This window comes from Nannobrachium achirus (assembly GCF_963921795.1).
Source record: "Nannobrachium achirus genome assembly, chromosome: 1".
Classification (NCBI taxonomy): Eukaryota; Metazoa; Chordata; class Actinopteri; order Myctophiformes; family Myctophidae; genus Nannobrachium; species Nannobrachium achirus.
The window spans coordinates 55,172,705-55,199,746 of record NC_137810.1 but is presented as its reverse complement, the minus strand read 5'-3'; the positions used below and the strand labels follow the sequence as shown (position 1 = coordinate 55,199,746).

The window sequence follows — 27,042 nt, the reverse complement described above, 5'->3', positions numbered from 1 at the left end:
ACAAACAGTGGGTGTTTTATAAGCTGCAGGTTCCTCCTCTTCATGCAGGAGACCAATTACAAATGCTGCTGGACCATCTGACGGGAGATAAACAAGAACACATAAACACAATGTAGCGTTGTGACTGTGCTGGCAAGAAATACATCTAAACCTGACAATTCCGCATAGACACAGAAGCAGACACAAACAAATGTGCGTACACTGACTACTTTTGTCCTGTACCATAAGATACACTATACACGCATGCACGCAGGCATACACGCACGCACGCATGCACAAACACAAACTCTCCTTCCTCCACAATACACGTGACTCTGTCAACTGCAAATATAACATACATATAAACACGTGCATGCGCACGCACGCACGCACGCACGCGCACGCACACGCACACGTACACGCACACGCACACGCACACACACACACACACACACACACACACACACACACACACACACACACACACACACACACACACACACACGCACACACACAGCATGCAGTTACATCCAGGGAAGAAGCACTAACAACAACAATATCTCCTAATTGGAGGTACTATCTCTCTCTAATTGCTAAATGTACAAATTGCCACGGTTAAACTAAGCAGACTTGTCTGCTCAGTTTGCTATTCACAGACAGCTAGCTGCAAGGTTTCCCAGGTCATTGCCCCCGCGCCCCCTGACCCTACCCTGTGCTGTGCTCGATGCTTCAATGATAAGACAGATCCTCATTATGCACATTTTCTGTGGCCTGTAGCCCGCAACCCCCTCCCCCTCCAATAAAAAACCCTCTATCTTGAAATGATAAATAATGGTTTCTGAAAACATTCTATGCTGAAAAATGTTTCTCTCAAATGTATAATGGGAAAGAAACACTATTAAAGAACAGGACAGTGAGATGAAAATTGCAGAAGCTCCTGCTTAAAGTGCATGCATTACAGGCATCTTAACGAATGAGTCCACATCACCTATAGTGAGATGATATTCCATTTGTCATCGTCAATGTGACAAATTGGTTTTATATCATTATTATAATATATAATTTTTTCAATATATGTTTTGGGGCTTTTATGCCTTTATTGATAGGACAGTAGACTAACAGGAAATGGGGAGCGAGATGGGGAGTGACACGTAGCAAAGGTAGTCGGGATCGGGACTCAAACCAGCAACATGCGGCCAGGCATATACACTGAGCCTATCTGGACCGGTAGGCCAGCGGGCGCCCCATCATTTTTATTATTGATTAGTCACCTTTACAACGAGGTACAGCTTCTATGCAGGGTATTCGTGGAATGAGCAGCTCAGCCAAGCGTGTGGGTAGCGCTTGTCAAAATGGCCTGCAATACGGTTCTGTATTGATATTCACCTTTGTTGCTTGGTGCATTGAATGACTGCACTATATTAAAAGGGAGATAATGGAACAAAGTTAAGTAGGGTAGGTAGGTAGGTAGGTACTTTTCCATACTAGTAGTTTAGATTTATCATGACACTCTAAGGAATGCTTTACCCTGCTCTATTAAAAATGTAGTCAGTTGACTGTTTTAAAAAGACATTTGTTCCGTAAGCACTTCCTTTTATGATGTTTCATCTTTATTTTTGTAAGCTTTTATTGCTTTTATGTTGCTCTGTGTTAATTTCTGTCATTGTGCAGCAACTTATAACCATGTTTTGAAAGGTATATATAAATAAAGTTGAGTTACTTACCTGCATTATTTTACAGTATGTGTGAGTGTTTGTGCCTGAGTCACAGAGAAGAGATCTATAACATATATAACACCAGTAAGACTCCCTAATCGGGAGATAAGCGACCGTAAGGTCACAGTATACACAAAGAGGCCTGTAAGTGGCATTGGTTCCAGCCACAAGTTTGTACGACAAACGGTTGATGAGTAAAGCCAAATAAAGTTTCGGACAATCAGAGGAGAGGGCGGGGGAAAGTTAAAGCAATTAAGGTGAAGGACTCTTAATGAAGTTAATTGACACCACCCACAAGTGTGTACGACAAACGGTTGATGAGTAAAGCCAAATAAAGTTTGGGCCAATCAGAGGAGGGGCGGGGCAAAGTTAAACCAATTAGGGTGAAGGACTCTTAATCAAGTCAATTGACACCACCCACAAGTTTGTACGACAAACGGTTGATGAGTAAAGCCAAATAAAGTTTTGGCCAATGAGGGGAGGGGGCGGGGCAAAGTTAAACCAATGAAGGTGAAGGACTGTTGGAGCACTAGGAGTCGGTGGTCCCCGGGAATTCCCCGTGAGCAGCCCAGTTGGGGTGTTGATTTGGTCATTTTTGCACTATTTGGCGGCAGTGGCAGGGGGTCCCTGGGGGTCCCTGGGGGTCTGTGGAGGTCCGGGGGTCCTGAAGCTTGTGGTTTGGCAGGCAAGGAGTGTGTGTGGAAAATTTCACATGGATAGGGGCAACGATGGCGGAGATATGAGTAGGGCAAAAGTGTGACGTGACAGACAGACTGACTGACTGACGGACGGACTGACGGACAGACAGACAGGCGGTGGAGGTTTTGATAGTAACTGCGACCTGACGGTCGCAATAACATATTGATGGCATTGAATTAACAAAATAATGCATATAAGTAAAAGGTTTACCCATCATATTAAGCATCGATGGTGGTTCCTCAAAAGTAGCATACTTCTCGATTAGAGATTACAGCCGCGTCCTCATAGCAATAAAACTGGGGACAGGGAACGGGTAAATGAAGTTCAAAGAAAATACATTGTTTTGCTTTCCAACACACATAAAGTACTTGGGGAAATATATCCAAGTCAAGAGCATGTAGCCGTCTGCCTGCCATAATCCAGCGTGACAGGGAAAATAACAAGGCCAATGTAACGCTCCCACTTTCTATCTGGAGAGGTCATACCGTACGTTAGCTACAGAGAGTTTCTGTGTGAAGTGCAGCTTTCATGCCTTCCTGCTCGTGTTCATAAGGTGTGATGCTGTGTCTGAAGTGAGACAAAGAGCACGAACAAACAGGGAGGAGGATTAAGCACAAGCACCGAGTCAGACAATTAGAATACAAAGCACCCAGGTTAGTTACCTAACGAGTCTAGACAGCCCGACTGTGGGAGTGAGTCAGTGTCAGCAGAATGGGTACTGTGAAAACTTCAAAGACCTGGGGAGGAAAATATCTTTGAAGAAATCCAGGCCCGGTGACTGAATCTCAATTAAGTATCATGGCTGCATAATTAGTGTGCAACTGAAAGAATAGCCCTATTATATATTTTTAAACCCGTACAGGACGCCATCTAGTACCAAGTCAGTGGTTTTCAACCCCTTTCATATCACGGTCCGTTATTTATTCAGCATGTGAGCCGCGGACCACCATTTGATGACATTTAGCCTCTCAGACCCAAAACTTAGAATATATTTCGTTGGCTAAGATTTTGTCCACAATTCCATGCTGTATTGATGTGGCACCAAAGAAGAGACAACAGGCATTCTAAAGTCTTCGACTTCTTGTAAGTAGTGCAGGTGTTTAACAATAATTTAACTCTTGAGAGCGTAAAATGTTTCAAAATGTTTCATTTTACACTCTCAAGAGTTAAAGATCTATGAGGGTCCATTTGGTTACCAACTCTCCATCATGTAGCTGGGGACCACCTGGAACCCCCTCAAGGACCACCGGTGGTCCCCTGACCACTCGTTGAGATTACCACTGCCCTATGTACATTCACGTAGAATCTCCCTGAACCGTGCGATGACTGAGATCCATTCCTGACCGTGACAAATCCCATGTCTGTGACCCTGCCATAATATTATGTGCAGTAGGTGAATGTGCTCTTCAGTCACACCCAGGCCCTGTGACAGGACCCCAGTCGCTCCGTGGAGGGGTTTAAGGTTTTGAGAGAGCGGGTAAAGGGGGGCTTTGGAGGCTGAGGCATATCCTGTGGGCTCCCAACCACATCATGAGCAAGTGGGGATTCTGGCCGCTGGAGCGTGAAGATGGAAGTGGCCACACTTCATAAATCCTGCCCGTTGACACACCGCTTATACTCAGGTTCATACAACTTGGGAATACACAGCCTTCTCCCCTCTTTACATGCTGTACACAGTGCGTGACATAATGCAGTAGACATAAATCCACAGGCTATCCAGTGCTGTGCTGCACAAGTATATGAACACGCTACATCTTAACATTATAAACAACGCCTGGACAATTGGGTTTACAGTATACTAGTAAGACGCCTCAGGGCGACAAGTGACCTCACCCTAAAGGGCAAGGTCGCGCATGTCTTGGCCATCTGGCCAGTGATGAATATCGGACCAGTTATCCATATATGGAGACCGATCCATGTACTGTATATGGAGATATGCTGTGAGAGCCCAACTATGCTTACTCAGTTATTCGTTATGTGAAAGTCCTATGACGTCTCTGACATCTGACATCATACCCTTTTATGCCCATACATGGAGATCCCTCTCTTTAGAACGAGCCACACAGATATGGGCTGTCTTGGCCATATATGGATTCTGTTAGTGTGGTATGTGGCCGATGTGGCTTCCAATCCATATATGGGCATTCCCATATGAAGTCCTGTTAGATATGGGCTTAATATTGATTACATCAGGGAACTCCATATATGGGCATAAAAGGGATTCTGTTAGTGTGACATCACAGTGAAGCCAGAGTGTGATGTCTGAGCAGCAAACCCATAGACCGTAAAAAGTGTACACATCCAGACGTCCAGACGGAGTCAGCATGTGCCGTTTCACATACTAAACTAAAGGCGTCTATAGTCTATATTTCCCCACTAGATAAACTAGTGGGAACTTTCTTCTTCTTCCTGTAGTCAGAGACTCTGTGTCTGAGTCAGAGTGACGGCCACATCACTCTGACTCAGACATAGTAACAAACCCGATACACCCATATAGGCAGGACCACAGACCACAAACCTGATCCGCCAGTACAGTACTCTCGCATGACCAGACTGTTGCCTCACGCGATTTGCAAATGGGAGATTGTGGAATAGTTGTCTGGCTACGCGAGACTATACCCATACAGTATATAGGCAGACAGGCGGGTATAACGGGTACTCTGACAAAGCCCCAGACAATATGGCTCAGAAATATTGTTCGGATCGGCGGTGCAACGTAATATAGGTGTGAGGGCTGTTCATCAATCTCCATTCATCAATCTCTTTGTAAGGTGGGAGGAGTGAAATCACACACGTCTATTTCTAAACTGGATAGGAGAATAATGGAGGACAGATCACTGAAAGTGAGCTCCCTCGGTGTTCATGGAGACAAACTCAAATCCAATGCTCTCTTTTTTTAAGTGAATAAATTACAAGTGATTGAGCTTTGTAATGAAGGCAGCGGAGCATGTTGTGCAAATGCTTTTGTTTTTAATGGTTTAATTAAGGAACCTCACTCAAACCGGAGCGGAACATTCCAGCATGGAAAGAGGAGCGAGAGTCTTCGACAGGGAACAGCATAGCAACTCAAGACCCTGTGTTAATTGCTACAACACCAACAGATGTGCCTTACGTTTTTCGCCCATTTCCTACCTTATTAAAATGCGCCGGGCCCCTAAAGCACACCAAATGTTGTCTTCCCTAAACTAAATGATTTACGACCGGTAAGCAACATCATGTCATTCTCATTTCCTAAATCTTCCAACAAATTCAATAAACACTCAAGTGTGTCTGTGCCTCTGAGCATCTGAGGGCATATTTGATCATTAGCTACAGCTATCATCAACCTTCTCATTGGATATTACCGCATTAATCTGTGAGCTTTCCATCAATCAAACTTTAGAAAGTTATCTTCCATTTTTGTTCTCAATATGGCTAATGCTCTCTATTTAGAACGAGTGACCCCCTGTGCATTGAATTGAATGGACAGGATCTTGTGAGGTTTTCAGCTATTACTTTCAATGGTGTGAACTGTGAAGTCACATTCTCTTTCTACATACAATAAGAATTTAGGTGTCTAGGTAATAGTAAGTAGACAATATTTTAACCACCTAAGCCCTATTTTGGTATGACAACATTGTGCAGCGAAAACAGCTGCATCACAACGCTTTGTACCAAAACACATTTTGAGCTTGTAGATCTTTTGAAAACCTTTGATCATGTTTTTACGTTTTTGGAAAGTTTATAACAAGCCCAAAATAGGGAAGCCATGCAGTTTGAAAGTGGTTAACTAAACTAAAGAAACATTAAAGGAGTAGTTCACCCACAAAAAAACTTTTTTTCTCCTATTGATTACTCACGGAGGTGGACTACTCCTTTAATTTCACTATGACTTGTCAGTGTAGTGTTTTTCATGTGGACAAGGAGGGCAGAGACCTACATACGTTTTGGTGCTGCCCCAGCCCGGCTGGTCTGCTGGGCCGCTGTGTCCCTTTGCAAGCTGTGGTACAAAGATTAATGACCAATCTGCAACAAATGGCCATAGCTCATCTCTGGGATAGATCACAATGTCCCAATAAAGCCCTGCAAAGGTAACTCTCCAAAGATAGCCAACACATGCTAATGTCTTCCACCTCCCAAAATGTTCAAGCCTATCCACTCACTCCACTGGCTCCCAGCCACTCCTTGCATCCCCTTCAAAACACGTGGTGATTACCTACAAATCTGCCAAGGGCATGCCCCCCCCCCCCCCCACCTGCAGGATATGATCCACCCCCAGACCCCTTCCCACTCACTACATTCACCTAACACCATCGTGTGGTGTGTCCCACAGTGTCGCTCCCTTCGCTCTCTGTACGACAACCTGCCAAATGCTCCGGGCAACCGAGACTCTTCTCCATCCTGTCTCGCAAGCTGTGGAATGAGTCCATCATTCAGGACTATACCCATTTTCTGCTGCAGACTGAAAACTCATCTCTTCAGAATCCGCCTCATCCCCTATCCCTCCTTACTGTAGGCCTATATCTCTCCATCTGCACTTGTTGCCTGTATCTATACAGTAGATGCTAGTTGGTTATTTAGCACATGGGGAGGTATATGTTTACTTGTTCACATATGTGTCATTACTCATTATCAGTGACTTACCATCTTGTAAGTTGACTATAGGTTTCATACTGCGTAGTGCGTGCTTACTCCCTATTTGTACTATTTTCTAGATAAGTGTCTAAATGGCTAACTTGCTAAATTGTCTTCCCTGTGTCCCTATCTTTGGCTTTGCAAGCCTATGTGATGTATCTGGCTGGCATGTCCCTCTATCTATCTGTGTGAGCAAGTGAGGAGTGAGAGCCCGTCTTGTAGCCCTCGCCGTTCATTGGATCAAATGACAGGGTAAATAGATAGTCACATAAATAGAATGCAAAATAAGAAAGAAAAGAAACTCTAACTCTAGTGCTGGGTAAGAGGGCCTAAAAGGGGGAACACCGGTTATTTTATGCGAGCTTCGACCGAGGAGCCATTAGTCAATACTGGAGGAGGGGCAGTATTATGGTGTATGCCGGAGGAATAGGGATACAATAACAATATCTGGTAAAGATTCTGTTGTTTCTAACTGCAAGCAAGTTTGGTCAAAACAATGGCTAACTAAATAGCAAGATTCTGTCCAGTAGAGGGGAAGTAGAGTATTCTTCAGCGTATAAGATCTCCATGGTTTAAAGTAACATCCATGGCGTAAACAACTCTGAAATGTCCACTTTTGATTATGTCGAAAATTAAATACAACAGCCCTATTCAGCAATGCCATGTGAACGAACGCAAGCCTGTGGGACCAACCAGTGCTCGTGAAATATATCAAACACATCAGCTGCTCCATATCGCCCAGCACCATCTCTCTCTGCTTTATCAATGATTTATCTTTTCGCTGATTTCTGTGATGCACAATCCACTCATGATAATCATTATCAGATTGAACTGGGAAATATCACTGAATTCTCTTACTCACAAATCCCAGGCAATCATAGCTAATCCCACGACTCGCAAACCCCACTTCCATGCTCCTCCCCAACAATGGGCTCCCCAACAACACTATACACAGTATTGTTGTTTTGTGTTTTTCTTGTCTTAAGGCAGTGGTTCTCAACCTGTGGGTCGTATAGAGGGTATATACACGTTTCTAAAGTGACAAATCAAAAACATTGTCCAAATTGTCAAATATTAGAAGCAGAAATTGTGAAAATCTACAATCTACAAGCTCACAACGCCTCGCAGCGCAAGGCGTTGTGAGTATGTAGATCTGCTATTTTCACAACAGAACGGTGTTATAAAAAATGTAATGCCTCAACTCTTAGTGCTCTTCAGGATGGGGGGGTCTCCAGTTAAAATATGATTATTTTGGGGGTCATGAAGTTTTATTCAGTATGTTAAGGGAAACGACCTTTCCTATCTGATGGAGGAACCAGGAGTGGGGTAGTTGTTTGTTGTTTCTTTGTTTTGTTTTCTCCCTACGTTCATTTGTCTGGCCTTGTGGCTTATGAATCGTGATGTTCATGTGATGTGCGTGCTCTGTGTCATGATGATTATTATTTTTGGGGTTTTTGTTTTTTGTGGGGTTTTTGTTTGTTTTGTCTGAGCTTTTCTTTTGTTATTGCTTTGTATGTATAAAAAAAAGGGAAAAAACGAAAATAAACATATTGTAAAAAAAAAAGAATTGGGGATCATGGACCGAAAAGGTTGAGAACCAATACTGCCCTACATCAACATTTACTATTTGACTAACACACTGAGACAAACAACTGTGTCTTGAATACAACATGGACCAGAATCAAAATGCAAATGTGCACCTGACAAAGACAAAGTCACAGTGAAGGTGAATGGGGAGGAGGTTCCCTGCTCTATTGTTCCAAACCTTTGCTCCATTTGGCCTCCACAAAAACCCCCTGGGCAATTTTCACGGAGGCTGGGTTTCATCAGGTTTTGTAATTCAGACCTATTGATTATCTGCAGACGGGGGGGCACCATGACCAAAGCTCAGCTGGAGGTCTCTCCATCTGTAAAGAACCATGTGCCAAGTACAGGACACGCACGCACGCATGCACACACGCACGCACACACGCACACACACACACACACACACACACACATATTTTGCGTTACAAAATAAACATTGACAAGGAAGATAGTATAAATCTAGCATCAAAGCCAGACATTATTGGTTCAGGTATGTGAATTTGCCTACTCAATTGAAAACATAAATAGGCTATAATAGCAGCCATTTCCTACCGTGTAATATCAAAAGCGTTCTCACCACCATTATGGTCTGTTTTATTCAAAGGTTGCCAGCTGGTTAAAGGATCAATTCACCTAGCCTAATGAATCCCATCTAGATAACACCTGCAGTCTCTTCTAGACAATAAAGTAATAAGCTGCATGCACGTTCATCGGTCCAAATAGAGATCTAAAGATAGTATTTTATTGCATTGGTTCTCAAAGTGGGGTCCGGGGACCCCCAGGGGTCCTTGAGGGAGTTCCAGGGGGTCTCCAGCTAAATGATAGTTAGGAACCAATGGACCCTTATGGGTCTGTAACTCAGAGAGTGGATGGTTCCATTTGGTACACTCTCAGAGTTAAATGAACATTGATTTTACAATATAAATTAGGGTCCCAGAGATAGAAATGCCATTAAACGGGGGTCAGTAAGCCTAATACGTGTCAATTTGGGAGTCCTTGACATGAAAAACTTTGAGAACCACTGTTCTAATCTAGACAATGAAGCAATGGCCTGTCCTGCACCTGCATCGGTCCAAATAAAGTAAAGGCCAAGGAAGATGGTGTTTTATTGGTGCGACAAAATGATTTGAACGGTGCTAAATGTTTTAAACTCACAGTATTTCATTTAGAGTTAATAGCTGGACGTTAATGACACTGAATTTGAAGTTTCAGGCTTCCTGCCCTGCCCTCTCCTCTCAGACCCCACCATGTGTGGAGTGTGGTCCTTGAGGGGGTTCCAGGTGGTCCCCAGCTAAATGATGGAGAGTTGGTAACCAAATGGACCCTTTAGATCTTTAACTCTTGAGAGAGTAAAATGAAACCGGGTTTCATTTTATGCTCTCAAGAGTTTACATTATTGTTAAACATCTGCATCAGGCTACTTGATTTAAAAGAAGTCTACACAATTAGAATGTGTAGAAGAATTGTTATTTTGATCAACGTTTGCCTGTTATCAGTCTGTCTGTCATACAATTATAACTAGAAGATTTGCAATTTGTGAAATTGCGAGTGTGGTTGCCCTGTGGTTCAAATCATATTTGAGTTTTAATTTTCCGACCTACGGTTTGATGTCAAGCCCATATCTGGGATTAAGCCCATCAATATTAACTCATACCCTGCCAAACCCGAGGAACCCGAGAATTTCGCGATGTCCCTCCCTGCCACGCCCGAGGAACCCGAGAATTTCCGCCATTTTGAAAAAAAAAAAAAAAAAAAATTCAAAAAATTTTTTTTTTCAAAAAAAATTTTGGGACCCCAAAAACGAAATTGCTTGTTTAACCCCCATACAACCCCCATACAACTCAGGTAGCAGACCTCCAAGCTCACAACAGTGTAAAACATAATGGCTGCTATCTCATGAATGCCTGAACGGATTTCCATTCGGATTTTTTTGTTTGAAAGCTGTGAGCAATGTGGACACACGTGGTGCATTATCTAGGCATGGGTGTGCATGATCCGTGCACTATGAATTACATGGAAGTCTATGGAGACGAATGGCAGTTAAAGAGTACAAAGGTATTGTTAAATGGCAGCATATGAGTTAAGCCCATATCTGGGAATGCCCATATATGGACATACTGTGTCAGTCTCATGTGGTCTACTGTATGATGTCAGACATCTATGATGTCAGTCATCTCCATATTTGGGAAAAGTCAACTGGATCATCACTTAGATCTCCATAGACCGGTTTCTTGTTTACAAACATTGAGACTAAATGCACAGCTGAATGTATCATGTAATCAATTCCCACCAATCCCCAAACCTGTTGTTTTGGGGAGCGCTGCATGGTTTCTATTTATTGGCTAATTTTGGTACCGACCCATCAGTGTGACGTGGACCAGAAACCGTCTATATGGAGCGGCATTCCGGTCCCCATCCAGAATCAATGGGGTTACATTTTTATTGTTATCAAATTTTTGTCTTAGGAAAGTGACAAATACAAAGAAATATTATTGAACTCAAGTCTCCATGGCCTGAGTGATCAATAGGAGGGGGAAAAAAGTCATTTTGAGGGTGAACTACTCCTTTAAGACATACAGCATGGAATTGTGGACAAAATCTTATCCAACTATAACAAAATATATTCAGTTTTGGATCTGAGCGGCCAAATCTCATCAAATGGTGGTCTGTGGCAGTGGCTCAAATGCCCAAATTAATAAATAATGGACTTTGATATGAAAAAGAGTTGAAACCCACAGCATTAAACACTTTGAAAGAACGTTATTGCCACCTAGTGGAGACTACGGTAACTACGGTCCAGCAGCATGTAGCCGTCACTGTCGTAAAGCTGCTTCGTTCTACGGCACTCCTAAACTCTCCAACATGGCTTCTTCATTGATTTGCAGTGAAACGCAGAGCAGGTAATATTATCACAACAGAACAACTATTCTAGTATTTTCTAATCGGATGGCCCATTGATCCATCAAGTCTGCTTGAAAAGACAACAGGCTTGTGCTGCTAGGTCAGCAGTGGGCTGTTAGCCTAGCCTAGCACAGAGAATGCTTATCTACAGTGATGTGTGCAGTCAGTGTACAATTAATGTACAATGAAATATTTGTATATGAATTGAGTAGCCTACAAAGGGACCCCGATTTAAAACAAGCTCAAAAGCTTTCTTGTGGTCTTCTTTATCCTTTTAGTTGACCTCTTATCAGTGAACTGTACTGTACTGTCCTGTATCTTTTCCTATGCCAACATCTAATAAAGACAAGTCAATCAATCAAATGACACTCTGTTCATCTTTACCTCAAGGGTGAGTTCGGTGCTAAACAGAGACGTGAAGCAGTTTGGGAAGAAGTACATGTTCGACCACAATGAAGAAACATGCTGGAACTCAGACCAGGTTGGTCTAGAGTAGACTAGAGCAGTGTTTCTCAAATGAGGGTTTGGGTACCCCTAGGGGTACGCACAGGTACTAGGGGCAGTGGTTCTCAACGTGTGGGTCGGGACCTATAACTCTGGGTCCCCAAATTATTTTGGGGGGTCCCCTAGCTCTGGTCCATCGCGTCTCCTCCCGGAGTGGAGACGCGATGGACCAGAGCTAGGGGTCCCCCAGATGATTAACTTAATGTGCAATGTTGTTTTCTCACTCAACAATTAACAAACCAACATACAGTTAAGTGTATAGACTATAGAGTTTAAACATTTCTAAAGTGACAATTTAAGGACTTTTAAATACCTCTAAAATGACAAATTATACATTGGCCAAACTATCAAATAGGCAGAAATTGTGAAAATAGCAGATCTACTTGGTCACAACGCCTTGCAACACAAGTAAGAATTTTGGGGGTCGTGGCTTGAAGAGGTTGGGAACCACTAGACTAGGGGGTACTTAAGAGAAAATACCATGGAAAAATGCTATGTTGTGTTAAATGATAAAACAAACACATTTGTGTGAATGTAGGCCTACTGCTCTGTAAAGCTTTACACCAAAATTAAGTAAAAACCCTTACTAGCACAACTGTTACTGAATAGAAAGAAATAACTTACCTGCCGATATGCTGTTTTTTTCCTTAGATGGAAAATCACAACCTCCGCCCCTGATTTCTCACATGGCCCTCTTCTTGCGCCACCATCAGGCCGATTTTTGCAAAACACATTTTTGGACACTGCTCCTACAGATTTTGATCTAAAGTCCCGCAAAGCGGTACACAGTATCTCTAAAGTCATGTCATCAACATGGATCTGTCCCATTTCCCATATTCCCTCCTAAAGTTTGTGTGTGCGACGTGGCGGTCGCTTATCTCCCGATTAGGGAGTCTTACTGGTGTCAGTATTTCCTAAATCAAAATGTTGTTGTTTTTTTTTTTTTTTTTGTCATGTAAAGGGTTATTGGTTTCAGAACTCTGGAAAAAGGGGCACTGGAGAATGAAAAACACTGCACTCGAGTTAATTTAATTTAAGTGAGGCCAAGTTATGATTAGCAGTCGGACAATCAAGTGGTTATAACTGACATTATTGCACATATTCTGAGCTGTTATGCTGTATGTCCTTGACAGGGTGACGCCCAATGGGTTATTATGGAGTTCCCACAGCCTGTCAAGGTGTCCGAGCTCAAAATTCAGTTCCAAGGAGGCTTCTCTGGGAAAACATGCACATTAGAAGGTACTGTTACTGATAGGTTGCAAATTAGAAGGTACTGTTACTATCAGATTGTCTTCGTAACTATTATTTATATTCCAGTGCTCGGAATTTCATCCCACATTCACAACCTAAAGCATTGATTTCTACAATGTTTTCCTCAGGATGCCAAAAAGATGGAGATTTTATGTTGATCAGTCATCTTTACCCAGAGGACGACAACTCACTTCAAATATCCTTTATTATGATTATGTCATTTATTATGATGGATATACGCTAAAAAAAATAATGATGTACAATATACCCTATCTTTACATTTAAATTAAGGCTGTTCTTATTTGAGAAACGTGTGTTAATAATGGGCAAAAGGATATATATATATTTTTTTATTTTAGTTATAGATTAATTATAGCTGATTTGGACATATAATACTGTATATTACCCTATATGAAGAGTAGTTCCGTTGAATGCTTTTATGGTACATGTTTTAAGTATCAAACAATATTTTCCTGGGCACATCTCACTTCACTGACATGCTTATCTTGTTCTTAACTCCCCACCCACAGCTTTCCCATACAGGAGGCCCCTGCTGCACACAAACTAAAAATAGTGTTTGAGAACAGTGCCGACTTTTTTGGGAGAGTTATTGTTTATTCCTTGGACGTCCTGGGGGAAGTATCTTCATGACGTTTTCTTTCTCTCGCCCTCCATCATGAGAGGATGGGACCAGGGACGTGCTGGCCATTGGGAAAAGCAGGACAACTCCCGAACGGCCGGTTCATTCCCGGCCGGTCCAGGCCGGCCATTAGGAAAAAAATAAAAATAAAATGTCGGCCTTCGTTCCATTTTGGGGGCTGGGCGGCCAACAAAGTTAATCGTCTCTGTCGGGCAGAAACTTCGTATCTCCAAGTTTCTAATTTATACATTTTTTCGCAAAGCAAAGCCCTGTTTCATCATATAAGGTTGTTGCACCAAAGTAGTGCGAGGCGTTGTGTGCTTGTAGATCGGCTGTTTTCACTAGTTTAAATCATTTTAAAAATGATAAATACAAAACAAACGGTTTTGGACTTAAAAGGTTTCCACCCGACAACGACGAAATATAACTCATGTAATTGGCCCACTGGCTTGTCACTTGTCATGATCTGAAATGGCAAATCTTTGAGTAGCAGCAGCGCTATAGAGAGAGATCTCTCTCTATAGCGCGCAATGAGGGCCTCTACAACTCTTTTTCCCGGGCTGAATCAGGGACCCAGCACGTCCCTGGAAGGGACCCAGAGAACAGGGACATAGAATGATGCCATGGCACTCAGGAAACGTGACATCACCTTATATGAACTTTTGTGAACGGAATTAATGGCCTTTTTTGGTGCAAGAGGGTTTTGGCAGTGGTCACCTGGCTTTTACCCATCACTCAAAAACAACTGGCAAATGCAAGGACTATGCCTGGACGTGGAATCTTAATTTTTATTGCAGACTTTTTATTGCAGATTTGTCTTACCGATGAACACTTGTTCACTATGATAATGAATGTGCTTTCTTGTTTCATTATTTTTGCCTTACAGTTATAATGTGCCACTTCAGTTGACCACAGTATAAAAATATATTGTATTATTATATTCAAACAGGTTTACACTCCATTTAGTAAAATTGATTTGCAGCTGAATTATACTTCTCAGCTCAATAATTGTTTACATAAAGAAATCATCAGATATAAACACAATGTAATTAATAAATAAAAGTATCCTTGTATAAAATAAAATAGCATCCTTGTATAAAATGTCATAACATTTTCAATCAGATGAACTTTGTGTAACATGTTGATCCCTGACAACCTATTTATAAAGTACATGATCAATTTTCTCTCACCACTTAGAATGTAGACGTGCTATAACCAATTCATTTAAATCTTTCCAGTGTATTAGGTACATTGTGTTTCAACATGGCTGCTGTTGCTGCTATGACACCTTAATGTCTAGTGTAATTTCTATGGATCGTAGAGGTTCAGAATATGGTCTTCCAACACTTTCTGAACTGAAAGACAAATTGAAAGAAATTACAGAGTAGTACAAATATTGTTACACTGTAACTTATAATACATAAAGAACATACTTTTTCTTTGGTAGAAATAATGTACATACCCTTTTTGTGTCCAAGAGCAATAGCTAGGGCCATTGGACTGTACCCAGAGTCAGACTCAATGGTAAAATCTGCACCTTTGGCTGAGATACAGTACAGTAATGACCATTAGTGAATTATTCAAGAAAACATAATGTAATACAATTCTAATGTACATGAATATATTATGCTACCTAAAAGTGACTCCACACATCTGACATGGTTGCCTCGTACAGCATATAGGAGAGGAGTACCGCCATTCTGAAAGTCAAATAATGTCAAAGCTTTATAAACACATTGTCTAGACCAGGGGTCTTCAACGTTTTCAGGCAAAGGACCCCTTTGTCAAGAGAGAGATGAAGCCGGGACCCCCACAACCTAACCTAATAATAGATTACATATAGTTTCATTGTTTACCAGCACAATCAGTGTATTTTGGATTCATGTCAATTTGGGTTTTCAGATATTTAACCACTTGAACCGTCAATACTTGATAAACTTGACCTTTCAGTCTGTACTTATTTTGCTCTTTTTCCCCTTTGCACTAACCCCCTTGCCTAAAATAGCAGATCTACAAGCTCGTAGATCTGCTATTTTTGGCTAAGTTATCTGGAGAAAAAAGTTTCTATCACACAAAGATTTGGAGGACCCCCTGTAGTAACGCTGAGGACCCCCTATGTGTCCCGGACCCCCTGTCAAAGACCCCTGGTCTAGACATAAGATTCTAAACATGTTGATGAGATGCAAGTGCACAAGTGGGCACATACGTATAATCTTCAATGGCGTAGTCTTGTGGTGTGTGTGGGGGGGGTTAACCTGGGAGACAGTCATAATAAACATACCCAGTCGTAGGTGTTTATATCTATTCCGTGTCCAAGCAGAGACTCGACAATGTCAACAAAACCTCCGGAGCTAGCCAGGGTTAAGGCACTCTCTCGTTCCAAGGCAATAATCTTGGGGTCTGCCCCCTAAAACAACACAAAAATAGAGTGAGACAAGGTACCAACACTTTAAAATTAAAAAATAAAATTATAGCATTAGTGAAATTAATTCAGAATTTCAGGGGAACAAGAAATAACTATCTAATCTAAAAAATAGTACACCTATATCTGTAGTCATATGCATAATCACTAAACCTCCAATAATTTTCCAATTGAGACCTACAGACAATCATGGAGATTGGGTGTTCTTTGAAATTATATCAAGTTTACCACACAAGATACGTAGATCCAACTCACCTTCTCCAAAAGGACATCAACCACTGCTTTCTCTCCAAACGCTGCTGCCCACATAAGGGGAGTGAAGCCCCTTTCATCCTGTTTGTTTAGCAATTTACTGTCTACACAATAAAGCATAGTTTATTCAGTTTATAAAATACACATACATTGATACTGGAGAATAGATCCAAGAGTTTGTATTGTGTAAAATTGGACAGAGGATGTCGTCAAGGTATCTCACCTTTATTCAGGTGTCCAATGACCTGTGAGACCTCTCCCTGAGCTGCTAGCTGGTGTATGGATAGACCTTGGGATAACAGAATAAAGCTTAATTTATACTCTGTGTTACTTAGTATACAGTGTTGCTTGCCAAAAAGAATAGATACTTTCTTGGCCAGCAACTCCCTTGGACGATGGAGTATAATAAATTGAGCTCAACTCGCGTCTCGCAATGTGATTGTTACAACATCAGGAAACAACTCAATCTTATATTGGCTTTCCCCAGCAAATTTGGGAAGGTTAAATTTAAAGATGTAATTTATTCACTTCTATGTCATACCTCTCTCTGGCATGAAAGACTATAGCATCCCTGTTTGGTCAGGAGAAATACTGTACTATATTGATTGATTGAAGACTTTATTAGAAGTTTGAATAGGAAAAGGTACAGTTTCATCATGACGGTACAAGGTCAACTAAAAGGAGATCCTAGAAAATCACTTGGCTTATTTACACAGGAAACCATTGAAGTATCTCATATAACATTGAATCACAGACAGATAGAACACAGTACTATGCAGTATAGTCAGGGGAAAAAGGGAAAATTAGAATAAAATAAGATAAATATATGCTCAATCAGTAGGCCTAACTGTCCTCCCTGACAGCACGCCTACTTCAGAGGAGTAAATATGGCAAGAATTTACACCCTGCAGGGAAGGTAGGGAGCCAAGCAACCACTGATGTGCTAGTTACTGTATATTGTATTAACATAGATGAATCATACAGATTCATTGCATGAGTTGTGAAACTGAGCTCTCTTCCAGTTCCAACTGGGATACATCTCTGTGTTGTTGTATAGTGGTACAGACTACAGTCTACAGACTACAGAGATGGATTACATTTAATTTTATACCCATATTTTGAATACCCACATTTAAACAGTAAAATATAATGTTCAATTAAACAGAAGTTCAATTAGTTTGTATGCCAGCAGGCTACACATATTAATATTATATAATATGCAATGAATATATATAATATGTTCAGCTTCTACTCACAGTCTAATTTCGCTGGTCGTAGGTTATTCTCGTTCCCACGCTGCCTGTTGGTGAGGCTGTTGTATAAAACTTCTTCATCCACCACAACCAGGCTATCGGGAGGTATAACCTCAAGGTTCAGCACAAACACATCTTTTAACAATAAGAAACATTTCCGTTACAGTATTTAATTTAACTTCAATAAAAACAACAAGTGGCACAACATTTCCTTGATAATAATCATGGCAGAATTACCTTCTTCTTCTTCTGGGTTCTCCTCGCTGGGATCGAGAATACCTTTGTCTTGTTGTAATTCATTATTACTGGGGGCATATTTAATTACTTCTTCACGCACGCACTCCATGGTCACTGCAGAGGAAATAGAAGTGTCTCCCACAATAATAATAAAAAAAAAATCTAGGCATATGTTTATGTCAATTTAGTTACGTGAATCCAACATCGACTTGTTTAATATTTGCTCTAACTTCCTGATATCAAAACTGAAAGTAAATGATGCCAAATCACGTTTCATTGTGGTAGCAATGATATGTCCCTATAAATAAATATAAATATGAACTAAACTGATCAAAATTGCACTCTATGAAGTACGACATACTTCATTTCCACCAGATTTTGAGCTAACGTTACATTTCACCCAAATCGCACTTGTGATTAGGACAATCACATAGGAACCATTGTTTTCAGATCTACGTTTCATTCCGGAAGGACATCTGTGCTGCATGACAACAAAAATACGGAAGGAGCTCCGCTGACCATTGTGTCGTTTGTGTTTGCTGAATGCTGATTTATAATCATTTTCTCTTAAACTGCGTTTTGGTTTATTGTTGCACTTCCCATCCCATGCATTATGGAAGACCAGGAGATGCAGCTGAAAGTCAAACGAGGTAAGTTACGACCAGCTTGTAGGTCGTGTCTCTTCATTTTACATTGACAATCACATCTGCCTTGTTTTGTTGAAGAAACATCCGTTTTGTCATTACTGTCCTGTTATGTACCATAGAGTATAAGTCATGTACCCTTTCCTATGCAAACTTCTAATAAAGTATTCAGTCACAGTCACCATCTCACTGTAATTCACTGTTTCCCAAACAGTGGGTCGGGAGTCGCGACCCATTTGTGGGTCGCAGAAAGATTTGTATGGGTCCCTTTGTTTATTTAGTTTTTAATTAATTATTATTATTAAAAAAAACATTCCCAAAAAAGCTATTTCTTTCATGAATTAAAAACAAATGTCAATGATCTTTCGAATTTCATGAAGAAGAAATCAAAGAAAAATCAAAGAAATTCCATAAATTAGAATACTAACAAATGTTTAAGACGCAGTGAAAATAGCCAATCTACAAGCTGACAGTGCGAAGCGAGGTGTTGTGAGCTTGTAGACCTGCTGTTTTCACTAGTTTGGGTCCTGGGCAAACGTCTAATTTCCCTTTTGTGTCTTGAACCAAAAGGTTTGGGAACCACTGCTGAGTACATAGTTACATTGTAAACATACACCTCTGATTCATTACAGTGACGGACAAGTTCACAGAGAGTATGTACGTGTTGGCTAATGAACCATCTGTGGCCTTATATCGTCTGCAAGAACACGTCAGGAGGTCGTTGCCAGAACTAGTGCAACATAAGGTAATTAAACACAGCATCGTGTTAAAGGGAAATAAATAACTCAAAGCTACATAATGCAACAATCCTCCTCAGTGTCATTCAATGAATTGAGTACAAAGGACCCCAATGGAAACACACCATAGTGATTTCTTGGGTTTAAATCAGTGCTGTGTTCTACCTGATACTTGGGTCTATGCCGTATGCTGTGACGAAAACAAATAGAGAAAGCGTATGCCCTCCTGAACCTTTCAAAGTTGCGTATCTGATAGGCATTATACACTGGCGTATGCCCTGGCCACAGGAATAGCCACGGATCGTATGCCCTCAAAAAAATCCTAGAACACACCACTGGTTTAAATCATCTTCTTAGCAGACCTTGTATCAAACTGTCCTTTTCGGAACTGTACTTCCCTCCTAGGAACCCAGGCCGGGTCTCACGCACAAGAGACCACATTTCTACCACTAGGGGCAATATACGCTTTTCCAGGGGAGATATTGCTCTTATGAGCTTCAGGCAGTAGGTGACCTACCCAACACCAGGAACAAGATTTTTCAATGGAAAGAGTAGGGCTGGACGAGTGCATCTCCAAGTCTCCAACCACTGCAAATGCTGTATTAACATACTCTGCCATGCCATTCAGGCCGGGAACACATTTTGCTGTTTGGGAGGGGCTTACAGTACATGTACAGTATGTAGCAACATATTTGTTTTGTAGGCTAATTTCTGATTTAGCCCTATTCTATAGGTTAGGCCTAAATGGGTTAAGTTCTGGATAAATGAACACTGAAATGAATACATCATATTCCATGTTAAATGAAGATGACATATGAATCCAAATATAGCTATTACTTGACTTGCAATCAGTCAGGGTATCTTTAATGAGATCAACAGACAGCAGTATTGTAACGTACAATACTGCTGTACACTCCTATATTTATATATCTATATTATATTCATTTTTCATGTCTTCCACACAGACAGACATGCAGAGTTGGGAGGAACAGAGTCAAGGAGCCATCTACTCAGTGGAGTATGCATGCAGGTAAAAAAAATGCATATATTCCCACATTCCAGGATTTTTATTAGCCCCGTTTGAAACCTCTCCCTCCGCTCCGAGATGAGGTCCCACTCAGGCGCGTGGGGAGGGGGGCTGTGGTGAAAACCTCACATCAGGACCCAGCGGGGGGTCGCTATGCCCCATGTCCCACTACGCAGGGTGCCGGCAGAGACCGTGGCCAATATTGTTGATTCTTACATGGCACTGCCACTGACTAAATTTAGTTTAGCAATACCAAGTTTTTTATAGTCCGTGCCATGTTTTCCCAATTCAACCTCCGTGCATTGCGGACGGGGGTTGACTGGCCAGGCTGACTGAAAAGGCGTCCCTTAACCCGTCGGTAAAAGATTCTTGACTGCTAAAATCATCTGAGAGCAGGGGAAATACCTTTTACTTTTGGGATACGATGTGCAGACAAAGGTAAGAATCAACAATATTGGCCACCGTTCGCTGGTGTCGTACTCTGCCGGCACTCTATGCAGTGGAACCTCATCTCGGAGCTATGCAGCCGAGGGAAAGGTTCCGATTATTGCTGCTGTATTTTTATTAGCTACCCCTACAACCTTAACTTTGACTGGTGATCTGTTTGTGTCTAGTGCCGTGAAGAGCATGACAAACAGCACCTTGTATTTCAAAAGCATAGACGGCCTCCTCCGTCAAGCCATCAGCCTGAGGGAGCAAATCAGCAACTCTCAAGGACGCAGGTAGGAGGCGGCAGAGAGCTTATTTCAGTGAGGCTCAGTGGTGTTCAACCTCAGTGCCTGTATTCTTTTCCTGCTTCATCCTAAAAGCTCATTTGAATAGACTGCAGCTATGTGAGATTTAGGCTTTATTTTGTGCTTAATCGTGTTTGTTTGTACTCATTTTTTGCACCATAGAGAAAAAAAATTCTTTGTCTTAAAGGGATATTTCTCTTTCAAACATGTTTGGGGTCGTTGTATTGTCTATTCAGGCCCTCACACACTAGAAGGACAATATTCAGTCATCCATCAGAACAAAGGATGTGCGTTTTTGCTGAATCTAAAATGGATGGAGTTTGACGTAAACAATGTGTTTGTATAGGAATGGGGCGTGTCTGATAAAAATGAATAATCAAATATCTAAATACTGAAATACTCAAGCAACTTTTTTTTATTTTTTTTCATGGATTTCACCGATCAATGAAAAACGAATTGAAATATCATGGCCCCTCTCACACAATAGAAGGATTAATTACCAGAGTTGAATACACACATGGTTAAAATGGAGTTTGAAGTGCAATCTCCATATAGGAGGGGGGCGTGTCTGGTGAAATGAATAATCAAATATCTAAATGCTGAATCAAGCAACTTGAAAACAGTCTGGGCGTGCTCACAAAAGCCAGAGTAGATGTTAAAATGACCCCAAACATGTTTGAAAGTGAAATATCCCTTTAATTCTTGTTTTGGAGAAACCCATTAGCCATGGCAGTTAAATTATCCCTGCATTGCCTGCTGTTTTTCCATCACTAACTATGCCTGTTCTTTTTAGTTTCTGCAACTTTTTTTTTTGTTTTGTTGTTGTGTCTTTCTTTAATTTGATTTCCTCACTGGCACATGCATGCAGCTTACATGATGTGGCACCCTCTCCCGGTCCCCCTGTCCCTGCTTCACAACATCCCCCATCCACTTCCTCGTAACCCCCGGGCGGGGGCTGTGTACAAGGTTAGTAGTTCCTCCAGCTATGACACAATCACACTAAAATCTATACTTAGACATAATGCACTTGAGTGCCCTGTCATGTGAATCTAGCCTTTTGTTGACATAATTGTTTTAATGATGTAGAAATGCATTTATATTCCCTAAAATCAGTCTGTTCAAGGTTGTTATTAATGCTTTGTATTTATACTGTGTTAATAACAACCTTGATAATGTATGATAACATTGAATTGAACATACTGTAGTGTACTAATATTTGGCAGTATATTTCACAACCACCTTTTACCATATACCTTGAAATAAAGCATCTTACAGTTACTAATCAGTAATGCCTTTAATTGTGTAACATTTTACCAATTTGATTAATAGATCAGATTCATGTGAATACCTTTTAAATGCTTAAAAGTTAATATTTTCATCACTACATCTTATATTTTGTGTTCAACAACTTTACATTACATTATCTATGAAAACCTGCCTAAATGTAGGTGATAGATCAGTTTGTTTCTTTGTTTTTACATTCTTTTAATCAAACACCTCGACTTTAGTTTATTCTGTAAACACTTTTCAAATCTCTCTTCACAAAAGGTGTCAAATTCTCTGTTCACATAACAATCACAATTTACAAAGCAATGCTGTCGGTCATGGAAAAGAAAAGTTTGCACTTTAAAATCTTTAAATTGCCTCTTGCATGTAGGTCTGTAATGTATTGAGATTATGACTAGCAGTCCACGCATATTTCAAGTTTCTCCTGTCCCTAGTCAGCTCTCTCCTATTTACAGTAGCCGGCGCTGCCTTTAAACGGCCCCTATGCTCCTTCCAGGTCACACAAGAGTAGAGTCTTTTGTAGGAACCCCAGACTTGCGCGCCAGCACACTCCTCATCTCATTATTGACCCCATTCCAGGGTTTAGTCGGAGCCTGCAGTAAGCCAGACTCGGTAGACAGGGTCCTGTGCATCCGAGGACAACTACCACCACTGCTGTAGCCGTCCTTATCGCTAGCATGACCCTGCGGCCCTCCAGGAGGGGAGTACTGTTGTTGTTGGTGGTGGTGATGGTGGTGCTGCTGCTCCTGCTGTTTAGCATTGGCACATGGTGGGTAGGAGAACTGGCGCTGGAGCTGAGACTGGTGGCGGGGCATCCGGGGTTTGTCCACGCCAACTTTGAGCTCACAGGGCCGGGAGAGGGGTGTATTGCTGCCTCCGTGCTCGTTCAGGTACAGGGTGTCTGGCCGTTCGCTGTCATAGTGCCTGGCCGCACGTGAAGCTTTGACCAGAGAGTGGATTACAACTATCAGCAGTGTCAGGATCCCAGAGGACAGGACACATGCACTGGCGATGCCTGTTTCCGCTTCAAACATCAGGAGCATATAGATGGACATTGCTGAAGGGCGAAAAAGATGCAGAAACAAAGAAAGGCTATTACAACTACAGTATATGCAACTAATGTAGCCATGTAAAATAATCCACCTCTTTCCGCGGGAATTTACTGGAGAATTTTTTGCACCACGCTTCCGGCTAACAGCAGACATACAAGCTCACGTCGTGTCGCAGATGCAGCCGTTGTGAGCTTGTAGATCACACTCGGCTGCGGTGCCGGAAGCTCCGTGCAACTTCTGCGCAATGCACGATGGGATGTTGGAAAGTTGTGGATATATCTATTTCACTTTTCCCAATCAGGAAGCTACTTTACTCTTGACAGAACTCATGCTAGTGAAAATGTATTTTCAAACTTTATTGAAACAACTTCGTTTTTAGTCGGATCTCCCAGCTCCTGTTTTTATAAGGTGGATGTTGCATTTGATATACTAGAAGGGAGGGAACATTTTGCTTAACAGTATTTTGTTAAATTAGTGCTATTCATTTTAAAGGAACACGTTTTCCTTTTTATGAAGAGATGCACAAAGATGGGGTTTTGTCTGAGACTAGACTACTTGTGTGAGCTGACTCATCGTCTTTTCAAATCAGATCATTCAAGTTAAATTGGCGCTATTCGTTTTAAAGGAACACGTTTTCCATTCGCTTTTATGAAGCGATGCACAAAGACAGTGTTTTGTCTGACCACTTGTGTGAGCTGACTCATGGTCTTTTCAAATCGGCAGGAGAAGGACCACGGACCCAGGCATGACGAAGGATGGGGGAGACAAGCACAGCTCTGGGATCTGATGTGATGTGAAGGTGTTTTTAACTGCAGATTCACGCTCTGTTCCCTCTGAGAAAGGCTGAAGTGGGGGTCAACAGGTCCTCCGTCTCAATGGAGCAGCTGCCCCCAGTGTCATCGCCCCCACACACATTCACACTCACCCCAGCCACCCAGTGGAATAAAGAGCCGTGGCATTGCCAGGTTCTACATCTACACAATAAATACACACTCGTAGGGCTGTCACAATTATTACATAATCGTCTAAATGTGATTATTTGACATTATCGCAATTATTTTGTCATAATCGTGAATGTTGAAAAATTTCAGAAATAGTGGAAATAGCAGATCTACAAGCTCACAACGCGTCGCATCGCGACGCGTTGTGAGCTTGTAGATCGGCTATTTCCACTAACAATGTTATTTTTTAAGTAGTAAGTTGTCAAATATGTCAGTAATGTATTTGTATATTTAGGTTATGTGTCATATCTACCATATGCAACTTCAAAGCCTAAAAGCCAAACAGAAATGTAATTATCAACGACAAATACACAATTAAATCGTTAATTGCCAATTATTTGAGTGACAATTAATCGTCATGTAAAATGTCATATTGTGACAGCCCTACACACTCGAATACATTGCAGTTGCATGTCTTCACCTTTTGTAACCTTCATTTGGACTCCAAATGTGTGGGTACATTTCTACATTCAAGAGTTAAATTGAAACTCTGTGATTTTATTTCTTACCTGCCAAGTACACTGAAACCCCCAGGCAGAATAAGCCTATAGCCACATGCCGTACGGCTCTGCTGTCCAGAAGAAACCAGTCTGCTCTGTGGAGGAAAACGCAATGATGAGAGTTAAAACTTCTGTAAAAATGAAGCATCCCCTATAAACGTTTCAGTGCATTCATGTATAGCTGTACAACAGTGTATCACTGAATTGCATTCATCCTATTTATTTTTGTCTTTTGTGACATTTTGAAATTATCGTTTTCTGACACAATGTCATTGTCTGCCTTTAAATGTTGTGTTAAAATAAAATTGCATTTTAAACAATTTTGTTCTTTATACAGAGCTATGGAATGTCCCCACATAAAGGTCGTAACTCGTAAGCCTTGCTGGTGGCTCTCTACCAACGTGGGAAAGGGACGGACAGCCAGGGGCCGTGCGCTGGGTGCATAATGAGGAGAATGTCATTGTTTAGACGGGATTCAGAGGGACTTCAGAGGTGGGGGTCGAGCCGACCAGCAGTAGTCCAGTTAAAGCTTCTGCACCATGACACATTAAGCATGCATTATTTATTTCTCCATGTCTACCAAACCATAGTTTGGATATTCTCAATTAAATATTGTTTAGTAATTGGCTTAAGTGCAGTGATGTAAAGTAACCAAGTACATTTACTCAAGGACTGTACTTAAGTACAATTTTGAGGTATTTGTACTTGAGTATTTCCAATTTCCAATACTTTTACTCCACTACAATTATATGAAATCTTTAGTTACTAAATTAGTTACTTTGTAGATTATTATTACAAAACATACATTAACCACTTCAGCCCTATAGGCCTATATCATATATATTTTGAAAATAGCCAAGTAGATCTTTTCAAAAGATGTGTATAGCCTACATTTGAAAAATTGAAATGGGACATTCTGTATAATGAGGACTTTTACTTTTGGTACTTGAAGTACATTTTGATACAGATACTTTTGTACTTTTACTCAAGTAAATTTTGAATCCCTGACTTAATATAGAATATTTCTATAGGCCAGGGGTCTTCAACGTTTTCAGGCCAAGGACCCCTTAGTTGAGAGAGAGATGAAGCAGGGACCCCCACAACCTGTTAATTTCCATATAGTTTCATCGTTTGACGGCACAATCATCAGTGTATTTTGGATTCATGTCAATTTGTGTTATCAGATATTTAACTACTTGAACCGTCAATTTGACCTTTCACTCTGTACTTAGTCTGCTCTTTTTACCAAAAAAATGTTTCAAGTGGTTAATATAAAAAAGGAGAAAAAGGGTTTCTATCACACAAAGATTTGAAGGACCCCCTGTAATAACTCTGAGGACCCCCTGTTGAAGACCCCTGCCATAGGCTATTGCAATAGACATATTGATACTTTTGAGTACTTTTTCAACCACTATAGTTATTGACGAATACCTTTCCGTGTCTTGTTCTCCTCTGCATATCTCTGTAGTCAAATAGCTGTGGATGAGACACACGACAACAGAGCTCAGATTGAGCGTCAGGGACAGAGCAGAAAGAACTGTGGAAACTGGCAAGAGAACTGCCAAAACATGAGCTGGCACGATGGCCGAGGTAACGTGGGGAGACTCCTTCACCGGCGTCTGTTGTGTCTGTAGCTGGAATATCAGAATGACCGATAAAACGGACATTATGGCGGATAGGATCCCCAATAACGTTAAAACCATCAGTGAACGCTGGCTGTAGGCGTACGTCATTTTAGGCCGCGTCAAGTGTCCTTAGGAAGAAAAACTAAAAAAAAAAAAAATCCAACGGGAATCGTTCTCTACGCTATTCGCAGGCAGGCAGCAGCGCCAGTCTTAAAACATTTACTCGTCCATAAACGTCGCAAGCATTGCAGATCGCCACTCCAGAATGTTGAAAAGTTTTCCCGATTATGGATTTTTGCTGTTGTTTGGCTGTTGTGGAGCGCAGTGCACCCGCCGTCCCGCCTGAGCATGTGATGTGCTTTAAATCCCCCAGATTAAAAA

General features: G+C 41.3%; 4 protein-coding genes across 4 annotated transcripts; 2 read left to right on the top strand and 2 right to left on the bottom strand.

The window, feature by feature from the left end:
- Positions 1–11,456: 11,456 nt before the first annotated feature.
- Positions 11,457–13,901, top strand: nr2c2ap (nuclear receptor 2C2-associated protein; the record flags this gene model as incomplete). The annotated part of the gene is made up of 5 exons (XM_080723920.1): positions 11,457–11,494; positions 11,886–11,976; positions 13,133–13,238; positions 13,379–13,448; positions 13,781–13,901. The coding sequence occupies 5 exons, from the start codon at positions 11,457–11,459 to the stop codon at positions 13,899–13,901; spliced, it is 426 nt and encodes a 141-aa protein (XP_080580046.1).
- A 1,297-nt stretch (positions 13,902–15,198) lies between these two features.
- Positions 15,199–18,117, bottom strand: rfxank (regulatory factor X-associated ankyrin-containing protein; the record flags this gene model as incomplete). The annotated part of the gene is made up of 8 exons (XM_080745560.1): positions 15,199–15,245; positions 15,353–15,433; positions 15,524–15,590; positions 16,172–16,297; positions 16,568–16,668; positions 16,788–16,853; positions 17,821–17,929; positions 18,055–18,117. 8 exons carry the CDS (start codon positions 18,115–18,117, stop codon positions 15,199–15,201), a joined length of 660 nt encoding a protein of 219 aa, XP_080601686.1.
- A 445-nt stretch (positions 18,118–18,562) lies between these two features.
- Positions 18,563–24,528, top strand: borcs8 (BLOC-1 related complex subunit 8). The gene is made up of 6 exons (XM_080727079.1): positions 18,563–18,704; positions 19,331–19,443; positions 20,401–20,465; positions 21,077–21,184; positions 22,065–22,162; positions 24,259–24,528. The coding sequence occupies exons 1-5, from the start codon at positions 18,668–18,670 to the stop codon at positions 22,135–22,137; spliced, it is 396 nt and encodes a 131-aa protein (XP_080583205.1). The 5' UTR covers positions 18,563–18,667; the 3' UTR covers positions 22,138–22,162; positions 24,259–24,528.
- On the bottom strand, positions 22,981–26,769 carry tmem221 (transmembrane protein 221; the record flags this gene model as incomplete). Its single annotated transcript, XM_080726976.1, has 3 exons — positions 22,981–23,540; positions 25,046–25,131; positions 26,468–26,769. The coding sequence occupies 3 exons, from the start codon at positions 26,767–26,769 to the stop codon at positions 22,981–22,983; spliced, it is 948 nt and encodes a 315-aa protein (XP_080583102.1).
- Between the last annotated feature and the right edge of the window lie 273 nt (positions 26,770–27,042).